General features: G+C 36.4%; 5 protein-coding genes across 5 annotated transcripts in view; 3 read left to right on the top strand and 2 right to left on the bottom strand.

The window, feature by feature from the left end:
• Nucleotides 1-449, bottom strand: part of LOC108559325 (polycystic kidney disease 2-like 1 protein) — a 1,306-nt gene extending 857 nt beyond the window's left edge. Inside the window, 3 exon segments of the mRNA XM_017916566.1 lie at nt 1-4; nt 7-361; nt 414-449. The exon segment at nt 1-4 is cut by the window's left edge and continues 79 nt beyond it. Coding sequence (XP_017772055.1) covers nt 1-4; nt 7-346 — 344 coding nt within the window. The 5' untranslated portion in view covers nt 347-361; nt 414-449.
• A 1,643-nt stretch (nt 450-2,092) lies between these two features.
• Nucleotides 2,093-4,163, top strand: LOC108559364. The gene is made up of 5 exons (XM_017916619.1): nt 2,093-2,260; nt 2,347-2,609; nt 2,662-3,200; nt 3,269-3,753; nt 3,809-4,163. Exons 1-5 carry the CDS (start codon nt 2,221-2,223, stop codon nt 4,087-4,089), a joined length of 1,608 nt encoding a protein of 535 aa, XP_017772108.1. The 5' UTR covers nt 2,093-2,220; the 3' UTR covers nt 4,090-4,163.
• Nucleotides 4,164-4,597: 434 nt separating this feature from the next.
• LOC108559365 lies at nt 4,598-5,305 on the top strand. Its single transcript, XM_017916620.1, has 2 exons — nt 4,598-4,740; nt 4,976-5,305. The coding sequence occupies exons 1-2, from the start codon at nt 4,689-4,691 to the stop codon at nt 5,212-5,214; spliced, it is 291 nt and encodes a 96-aa protein (XP_017772109.1). The 5' UTR covers nt 4,598-4,688; the 3' UTR covers nt 5,215-5,305.
• Nucleotides 5,306-6,056: 751 nt separating this feature from the next.
• LOC108559362 (serine/threonine-protein kinase GL21140) lies at nt 6,057-9,294 on the bottom strand. Its single transcript, XM_017916617.1, has 7 exons — nt 8,407-9,294; nt 7,856-8,352; nt 7,558-7,801; nt 7,360-7,480; nt 6,807-6,952; nt 6,605-6,751; nt 6,057-6,549 (listed from the first exon to the last, which is right to left on the bottom strand). The coding sequence occupies exons 1-7, from the start codon at nt 8,734-8,736 to the stop codon at nt 6,295-6,297; spliced, it is 1,740 nt and encodes a 579-aa protein (XP_017772106.1). The 5' UTR covers nt 8,737-9,294; the 3' UTR covers nt 6,057-6,294.
• Nucleotides 9,295-9,381: 87 nt separating this feature from the next.
• The window catches only part of LOC108559363 (U3 small nucleolar ribonucleoprotein protein IMP3), an 839-nt gene continuing 443 nt past the window's right edge, over nt 9,382-9,777 (top strand). Inside the window, exons 1-2 of the mRNA XM_017916618.1 lie at nt 9,382-9,595; nt 9,653-9,777. The exon at nt 9,653-9,777 is cut by the window's right edge and continues 57 nt beyond it. Of these exons, the coding sequence (XP_017772107.1) occupies nt 9,459-9,595; nt 9,653-9,777 (262 nt within the window). The 5' untranslated portion in view covers nt 9,382-9,458. The remainder of the gene's footprint in view (nt 9,596-9,652) is intronic.

Raw genomic sequence — 9,777 nt, 5'->3', positions numbered from 1 at the left:
ATTTCAATAAAATGTTAAGCATTGAGTAATTATTACATACTTCTGTTCCAAATAATAAATAGCCTAATACGGAGAAAGCGATAAAAATTACGAAAAACATAAGTGCAAATCCCATCATGTCGTGTTTACATTTAGAAAGAGTGTTATTCAGCTGAGCCATGTTCTTGTTAAAGTTCAAGTACTTGAAAACTTTAAGATATATGAAGAACAGCTGCACAGCTAACAAATTGCAGTATATTTTTTGGAAAGTTGAAAGCATATCCAAATTCGAGAACTCTTGCGGACTTTTCGATAAATGCTCAATCCTCTGATCCACCCATATTGTTCGTATCACACCCAACGTCATAGCCGTATAGCCCAACTGCAATATAGTTTTATAAAATATTTGTGCCCTGCGAATTTGTATATACTACAATTAAAATTAATAAATCGATGTACGACCAGAACTTCTTGAAATACGCCGTCTTGAAGTAAATAATTTCGCGGATCTCCTCCATCGTGTAGTACAGATGGAACCCGAATATGATTGTTTCACAGCCCATAATAAAGAAGTCGTAATTGGTTGCGTAGCGAAGCAGTTTGACAACATGGATTTTTTTGCTTGCTATAACACCTCCGGTTGGAGGAAATTCGAAACAACTCCTACTTACTATTAGGAAGGCAATTCTTGTTATTGGACTTACCTAATGATACTGAAAAGATTAACGTTTGAATTGTAAACGGCGAAATCCAAGAAGATGACACGTGTACTCCTTGTTATCCATAAACCATTTTTCAGAATTTTTATCAGGTTCAATGTTTCGCCCATCGTTAAACCCAAATCTTGAATATAACCACCTCCGTGATACCAGTCAATTTTACCCCAATAACTTGAAGTTCCTGTAGAATATGAGCTTTGCCAGGTCCAACTATAATTAAATAGTCTTAATAAATTTAATAATTATGAGAGTGCTAAGTCAAATATACGCTGAAGTATTTTTATATCCGAATGGCTGAGTGTCTTCATTGTGGTGCGAATAACGGCCATAGCAAGTTAGAAAAATTTTCTTGAAGTACTCGTGTATAGAGCAGGAATTCTGTTTAACTCTTAGCTGTCTTAAACGGGGAACGCCGAGCAAATAATTTTCATAGAATATGTTTCGATCATGTATATTCGTTGCCGACACTTGCTCGTCTGGATAGTACCAATAATCCCAGTAAAAGCTTCTCGTGAAGAAATTGTCCAGAAACTGGAACAAATGAATATAATACTTTGGGGTTCTACTTCTAAGACGTACGAACACTCCAAAACTTTGAGGCAGAATTAACATCGTCAAAATCGTTATTTTCAAAGAGTTGCTCGTTTATAACTTTGTAGAGATGAAACATTGAGGAATTAGCCATTCCTAAACATATGAGCGTAGCAAAGAATCCAAATATTAAGAAGTAGATAGTCTCCTTCAGAGTTGTCATCAAAATATAATCACGACCAAGATTCTCTGCCATTTCTCGAGTGACCCAAAGGACTTTCTTAAACAATGCATCTAAAAACAGAAATATTATAGTTTTTTTTACAACAATATTCAGATTTTAATTATTTCTAATGCCAAAGTATTCTACGAAAATTGTACATTATTAAAATTACCAAGTTGATTCGTTTCATCATCTGAATCCACAGATTTTTGCTTTTTCCTAGTCATTTTTAACTTCTTATTTAGTTTCTGTAAGTTAAAATTTCAAGTTCAGAGCTGTTTCTTAATATCTCTATAGTAACCAATTAATACATATTAATAAAAGAAAGTAGTTTATAAAAGTTTACTTTGATTAAATGTTTATTCAAAGAAATAATTTGAGGCTTGAATACTTGATTTTTCAAAGAAATACAAACTTTTGAATTTGTTAGTATAGGCCACCAAATATACTGAACCAATAGAAAATTTAAAGATATATAGTCTAAATTAATAGAGAATTAATTGAAATTCTTAGTAAATTCTGTTATTTATAGCTTTGGTTCAGTATGGGGTGATGAAATGAAGTAGAAATATTTATCTTTCAGCATTCATTCTTTGTCTGTATGAGACCTTGAAGTTCTCCAGGAGTTCGTTGACAGCTGTATGTCAGTCATACGACCAACAATGCCGAGGTTTTCGCAGCCGGATGTTTTCTGCTGCTTCTCGATAGTCGCTTCCAACTAGACTAATTACGATTTGTAATCGTGCACAGAAACATATCGCAGGAAGGATGTGGAAATGCCACAAGTGCGGAAAACCCGTCTACTTCGGTGAGTTAACGAAATGAGAAAAAAAAGTGTAGCTGAACATGAAAAAAAGGGGGCTGCAGATTAAATATAGTTTCCTTTGTTTATAGCTGAGAGGAAGCAGTCCCTTGGCTATGACTGGCATCCAGAGTGTTTGAGATGCGAGGAATGTGGAAAGAGGCTGAACCCTGGTCAGCATTTGGAGCATAAAGGAGTGCCTTACTGTCATGTCCCTTGCTATGGGGCTCTTTTTGGGCCACAGTTATTTGGCCATGGAACCAGGGTGGAATCACACAAGAGCTTTGGACAACAGAAGGATTCCCCCAAGTCAGGGCCTACTATACCACAAGCAATTATTGAGACCAAATTGAAGGTGATTAGAATCATACAATTATTAATATTGTGAAATTAATTCTTTCTTTTAGCAATACAATCAATTTTATGATGGTAAAAGTGGAGAAATTCGCAGCAGACATGTGAATGGCAGGTTGATTTTGGAGGGGTCCCTTAGAATACATTGGGGTGTACATGGAATGATCCATTTGAAAGAGAATGTTGACCAAAGGACTGTGGTAACTGTGAGGAAGAGAAATTCGTACCGTCAAAGCTCTGATTTGGATTCGGATGATGATACATTGGATATAACGACTGATTCGAGTTGCAATGATATATCCATCTGCTCTTCCACGGAGACTTTGAGTCCTGACGACAGAACCGATACAGGAATTGAATCGGGCACTGATACCTCAGAAACTATAGATATGCTTCCAAAGAGTTTAACGCTTCCGAACAAATTGGACGTGAAGAACGTCGAATGGGATGAGTTGGATGAGCTGTTGCAGGTGGAGAAGAAGGTCGTCGATGGAGAGAAATTGTACCAGACTATGCCTACATCATTACCATCACAGACTAGTGTCGATAGTAACACCTCGACATATTCTGATGAGTCAACTGAGAAAGTCGGGTATGACTTTTCCATAATTTGTTTACCGATTTATGATAATAATAATATTAAATGTCTTTTATTTTCAGAAACGGTGATTTTAATTACGAGATGTTGACCAATACGACAACCATGACAAAGACATCGAGGGACGATAGTTGGATCGATTCGACTTGCTGCAATCACTTGAATCGATCAATGTCGGGGCCGGATTGTTTGGAGCATGTCAGATCGAAGTCGAAATCGCCAGAGTTCGACAGGACTTCCATGACGAGTTCAATTGCAGACGTGGCCAGCGAGGCGGCAGTTTTGCGTAGGAAGACCGGTTCGACGGCGATCAAACGTAGGCCAGGAAAGAGGTTGTCAAGATCGAAGATCAAGCGGAGATGTTCGATCAATGGACACTTCTATGATCGCGAAACGAGCTTCTTTACGCCTCCTCATGGAAGTCAGATGAGCGTTTGGGTGTCCTCTCTTGTCAACACCCACGAGGTGATTAACCTAATGCTGGAGAAGTACAAGGTTGATAGCATTGGCAGCAATTTCGCTCTCTTCGCTGTTAGAGATAACGGAGGTAATACAGATGTAATCCTATAGTTATATTTATAAATATTCTATATTATTTGTAGAGCAACGAAGATTGAAGGACGACGAATATCCGTTGGTGTCTAGAATCCTTCTGGGACCGCACGAGGATGTGGTCAGATTGTTTTTAATGGACAGCGACAATACTCCGGAGGTGAGCAACGAGGTGGCGCAGTTTCTGAATTTCAGTGTTGCTGAGTGCAGAGGTATCTTGAGCCAATACCAGAGGCAAGAGGAGATGGAGGTGGACAGAATCAAAAATAAGTACGCGGAAATGAGAAAGAGGATAAAGCAACGAATGAACGACCTCAAAGTCAGATTGTAGACGTGCTAAACATCACAAATATCCTTGTATCCCTCTCTATCTTTCTAATTTATATTCGTATTCGTTTTTTTTTTCTTCCTTTTTTTTATCTAAATATTTATATATTTTAATAATTAATCTATTATATATAGAGATGTAACGATACTACTAACTGGAGAAGAAGTGGATTTACTGAGAATTTCACATACTACGCTGTGTTCGGAAGTTTTTCAAAATATTACATATTATATAGAAATATTAAGTGAATAGTTTATAAGTGAAACTAAATTGTTTATGAAGACTGTTGTAGAATTAATAAAAACACTAATTGCAATGCTTATATTGTAAAATTCAATTCAACATTCCTGAAATAATATTATTAACTTTCATGTAAATAAGCACGTTTCAGTAATTTAATCAGTATCAATTTAAATGTTAGTTTAACATTAGCTTTAAATTGTTATATTTTTCAAATTACGCGCGTTTCCAGGTCATCCTGCAGGATCAATACAATTTCGTAATGTTGGCAACATACATTTTTATATAACCCTGATTCGTTGCGTTCGGCACATCCAATTTTACTTCTTGGTCTTTCGGCGTTAAAATTCTAGTGTTTGAAAATGCAAGTCCAAAGGGCCCACAAACTTTTGCAATCCATCCTCACCAAAAGGGGTAAGATTCCTTGTCTTAACGTTACACAAGTTCATTTTTTTCCTAATGGTGCACACCTATCAACAGTCGTAAATTATACAAAAAAAAACAATTGCTTACAGCAAGGAGATTGTGATTTTAAGCCTGAAATACCTTAAGATTATATTTTGGAGCGTTATTGATCGATTTGAGAGTTTCCTTTGAATTACGTAATTAACCTCAAACTGTCATTAAATTGGATTTGTTTTGGTTGCAGTGCCGAAGAGGAATGCCCACCACTATGAAGGTCCTCCAATGACCACCTATAACGACTTGCCAATCCCACAGGGCAGCTGGCAAACCCATCATGATGCCATGCAAAGGAAGTACAATGCCCATTTGGCTATGGGTATTGGCTTTGCCATTGTCACCTTTGCTGTGGCCCAAATGGGTGGATTCTTCTACTTCAACTACAATGAGCCTAAAGTAGCCAAGGCCAAGAACGATTACAAGTAATTTGTATAACTTGTACAGTAAACAAAAACGCCCTAGTGAAATCAATATATATGTAAAACTAGTTTAATAAATATCGTTATTTAAATTCCAATTGAATGTCCGATTAATTAATTAAACCAACATATATATATATATATAATAATTTGTTTGCTTTATTTACAAATAAATTTAATAAAAACTAAGTTTTTTCTTTTTTTAAAAAATAAAAATAGGTACTTTAAACAAATACAAAAATAAATATTCCTCAACTATTTGTATAGAAAATAATCTCTAAAGCGAAAAAAAAAGAACTATTAATCGGGCCTATTTCTTCCCATAGTTTAACTATTATCTAAATTTGTAACCTCCCAATTCCACCCTATAAAACGGACAAGCGATGAACGTTAAAATCTAGATGATAGCTAACGGTAGGACGGAGGGCCTAAATGAGTTAATAGAGACGTAGACGTGTGTATATATAAGCATAAAGTAGTTTCGTTATAAAGAAAAGAGCGTGAAAATATAAAATCAATAATTATAGACCGGAAGTTCCATTGATATGTGTATAAACAATATATTCGCAAAATCAACAACGTGCCAAAAAAACACTTTTCCTGCTTAGTATTTCCTATCTAAAAGAACTTTCTTCTGTTAAATATTATTATTTCAATCGATTTTCCACTCGAACGAAGGGCGCCAAAGCACCTAAATAACTCCCTACTGCATCATCAAACTTTCCGATTTCTTTTTAGCTCTACTTAAAGTAAAAAAAAAAGAAAGTAAAATCTCGAACTAAAACATAAGCTTTGGTAAAAGCAAAATTTCCAAAATAATATAAAATATATAAATAAATACTGATTGCGAGTTGTAAATATTATAAACTGAAAATAATAAGTAAAAATAGAAGCGATTATCATTAATATTGTTATTTCCGAAAAAGTATAGAGCGCGCGCGTAACTTAAAATAGAAAAAAAAAAACACATAATGTTAGCCGATCTGTGTCCTGTTTTCTTTTCTCGATAAAAATGAAGCATATCTACTACGAATCCTCTGACGCACTCGTGAATTTGTTTCATTGTTAGACCGTATCTCGAAACATACTAGGAGAAACTTTGGAGCCATGGATGGTCGAGGACGTCTTCGGCGGAGAACCGAAGCTCCGGAGCAAGCTGAAGCATATTCTGAATCAGCTCCTTGGCGGTATTGGAGACATCCCCCCAATATTCGTCGGGGAAGTCGTACTGTCCGGAGAGTATGCAATCGAACAACTTCTCCTGATCGTTGTCTTGATTCACGAAAGGCGGATATCCGCACAGCAAGATGTACATTATCACACCGGCAGCCCAAACGTCGATCTTAAAATGCAAGTAAATACAATTGGAATTATATTCTTGATTTAGATGAACTCACTTTAAGGCCATATCCGGTTTCGGCGAGGATCTCTGGAGCTACGTAAGTAGGTGTTCCGCATACGGTGAACAAAAGTTCATCTACTTTGCACGCCAACCCGAAGTCGCCGAGCTTTAAAATTCTTATTCTATCTCCATCAAAATCCACCTGAGAATAGGATTGACTCGTACATTGTAGCAAGATTAATAATTGTGCAACTTACAAATAAATTTTCTGGCTTTACGTCGCGATGCACGATGTTCAGGTTGTGTAAATAAGACAGTGCAGATGCCAAATGGGTGATCATCAAGGAAGCCTGCTCTTCTGAGAATTTTTGCGAAACGGTGATGGCGTCAAAAAGATCACCACCTGTAATTCAGAATACATGTTAATATTTGATTAATTAAATTATATTAAAATTTGAGAAACACCAAAGACATTAATAATATTGTGTTAATTTGTATGTTAAAGAATTTTTTCAATTGTGTTGTTTCTTGATCATTTGAAAACAAATCATTAAAACCAAAATTAGGACTGAAAGGGTTATTGATCCCTGCACTTGAGTTATTCTTAGTTATTCATCAAAATCTAAATATTTATAATACATGTTTATTTAGAGCGGAAACCTTTGTTTCACGATTTAAAAACTTAAAACACGCAACCGAAAACCGCATTAGTCAATTGGGTTGCAGAATTCAACTAAATGAGTTCCAATTGATCGGTTGATGTGTTTGTGTGTGTATATATATATGTAAATATAAAAAAAAGCACCGTACCTTTGGAAAGTTCAGCGACTAAAAATAACATGCTAGGCGTGTCTTGTTGCTCCACAAAACGTATAATATTAGGATGATCCACTTTCCGTAAAATCGACACCTCGTTGTCTATCATATCTTCCTGGAAATTTCGCTCAAGTAGTAAATTCGCAATTTTTGCAAACGCGAAAAACATAGTGGAAAAACGGAAGCACTTACTTTCCCTTTGCACTTCGATTTGTCGATGATTTTCAGGGCGTATTCCACACCGGTCACTTTATCTTTGCACAGTCGAACCACCGCGAAATTACCGTCCCCAATCATTTTTCCCACCGAATATTTCCCTTTCAGCTGAGATGGTAGATTAATGTTCTCATCTTGGCTCAATTTGGCTAACAAATTTCCTTCAGATTCGAACGTCCTGTTCCATTTCTTTTTAGGCATTTTGGGCTTTGGTCCCACCCTGCAATTAAATAAGTAATACAATTGAATAAATAATTATAATGAATTATTTTACCCATTTTTTAATCCAGGAACTTTCTTATAGGATTGTATGGATTTACTCTCCTCGAATTCCAATTCGAAATCGGTAATGGAATATCTTTCGTTGCCGTAAACGAAGAAGACGTCTTCGATGTCGAAAAATTGCGTGAGAGATGTAACGGTACTGCCGGAAAGGGTGAATACTTTTCGCACAGCCCCGGAGTCTAATTGGGCCGCTTCTGTTAAAGCCCTAAGGACTTGTTCCATGCTGGACGAGTTTCTTTTATTTAAAAGCAATCTAATTATTTTCCTAGGCTTGTTCGGACCGTTCCTAATTATAGTTACTAAGCGAGGCCTAACGTATTCAGGGGATATAATCCTAGGCAAGGATGGTGTTGTAGGCAGCTTCAAACTACTCAGTCTCCTAGATTTGTTCAAGTCCGTTTTGTTATACTCAATTTTCTTAAAAGTATCCCCTTTCCCACCACACACATACTCCTTGCCATCCTCCAGTTCATCAACATTTGAAATCTATCGAGTTTTAATATCAATATTGATGCAGCAAAATATTTAAAAAGATCTTACCTTTTTCCCATCAATTGTGAATATTGTTCTTACCCCACTGGGTAAATTGACACTTTTTATGAGTATGCTAGTTAATTCCACTTTGAGGCTATCAAAAGTCCTATAGCGCTCAGGTGTTACTGGGATCACTACACCATAAAAGAATTTATTGCCATTATGGAAGAACCTAATCCGCTTGGCTTTCTGGGTGCGCAGGGCTGCAGATGAAAGCCTTCCTCTTGTGGGTGTCAGGTCATCAGCTATGCTGTCAATGATTTCATCTGAGGTGATGCTGTTGCAGCTGGCAGATGAAAGGCTGCGGCTCCCATTAACATTGTTTTTTGACATCATTGCAGCAGTGGGACAGCAGGAAATATGGATGTGTTAAGTTAATTTCAAATATACCCCTACAAAATCATTGCATCTGTGTATGGTTCAAAAGCACTTTACAGTGGTTTCCGCCTAACTGTCAACAGCAACAAGAGCGGTGATTAAAAAAAAAAAACAACAAAACAACAGAGCTTCGGAGCGGAGCGGAGAGCCACGAATTTTGGGCTTTCCACCATTCGTATTGGAATTGAGCGAAGAGAAGTTGAAAATACCGTTTTGTCCCCCGTTTATGTTGCACTTCTCAAAGTCATAGGGGCGTGAAATTGGCCGCCCCGTCCTATAGCAAAACACACTCCACTGTTTTATAACTGTTTATTAATTACGCTATTTGCTGCTATTAACCTCTTTTTCGGCTAAACGGGAGCAGCCACACCAGACCCACCAACATAAAGCACACCCCAAATAATACAAACAAAAAAACGCGAGATAAACCTACAAACTTTTTTTCTCACTGTATTAAACTTTAACTTTTCTTAGAGTCTTAATTAAAGAAGACAAAACTATAAATCGATAACACTGTTAAAGAACTTGTACGAATTCAATGCTACTGATTAAATTACCTATTATAAGTTGGCATACCTGCATAGATTATCTGGTTGCGTTTTCTCTCATCAAATTCTCACATTTCCTTATATTTTGCTTCAGTTAACCTAACATCAATTTGTTAAAATTATCTAGGCAGAATGGTTCGTAAATTGAAGCACCACGAGAAGAAGCTTCTCAAAAAGGTAGACTTCATCTCCTGGTCCATTGACAATAATCTTCATGAAGTTAAAATCCTTAGGAAGTACCATATCCAAAAGAGAGAAGACTACACAATGTGAGTAAACAATATTTGTATGAAATAACTGAAACTAAGATACATTTTCATTTGCAGATATAATAATTTGGCTAGACAGATTAGGGATTTAGCACATATGATCAAAGAAGTTGATCCTAAACATCCTTTCAGGACTGAATGCAGTTCACGGCTGTTGGAGAAGTTGTATGTTTTAGGGCTCA

Source organism: Nicrophorus vespilloides, unplaced genomic scaffold, assembly GCF_001412225.1.
Source record: "Nicrophorus vespilloides isolate i.1.1-1 unplaced genomic scaffold, Nicve_v1.0, whole genome shotgun sequence".
Taxonomy (NCBI): domain Eukaryota; kingdom Metazoa; phylum Arthropoda; class Insecta; order Coleoptera; family Silphidae; genus Nicrophorus; species Nicrophorus vespilloides.
Note: the sequence above shows the minus strand (reverse complement) of the source record. Positions and strands in the feature narration are given on the sequence as shown.

Excerpts from the sequence above, each read along its gene's own strand:
- LOC108559364 (XM_017916619.1), top strand. The coding sequence starts at position 2,221 with ATGTGGAAATGCCACAAGTGCGGAAAACCCGTCTACTTCG. Across the intron at positions 2,261-2,346 it reads CGGAAAACCCGTCTACTTCG|CTGAGAGGAAGCAGTCCCTT; the intron begins GTGAGTTAACGA and ends CTTTGTTTATAG. Across the intron at positions 3,754-3,808 it reads CGCTGTTAGAGATAACGGAG|AGCAACGAAGATTGAAGGAC; the intron begins GTAATACAGATG and ends TATTATTTGTAG.
- LOC108559365 (XM_017916620.1), top strand. The coding sequence starts at position 4,689 with ATGCAAGTCCAAAGGGCCCACAAACTTTTGCAATCCATCCTCACCAAA. Across the intron at positions 4,741-4,975 it reads ATCCATCCTCACCAAAAGGG|TGCCGAAGAGGAATGCCCAC; the intron begins GTAAGATTCCTT and ends TTTTGGTTGCAG.
- LOC108559362 (XM_017916617.1), bottom strand. The coding sequence starts at position 8,736 with ATGATGTCAAAAAACAATGTTAATGGGAGCCGCAGCCTTTCATCTGCC. Across the intron at positions 8,353-8,406 it reads TCACAATTGATGGGAAAAAG|ATTTCAAATGTTGATGAACT; the intron begins GTAAGATCTTTT and ends AAAACTCGATAG. Across the intron at positions 7,481-7,557 it reads AATCGAAGTGCAAAGGGAAA|GAAGATATGATAGACAACGA; the intron begins GTAAGTGCTTCC and ends CGAAATTTCCAG.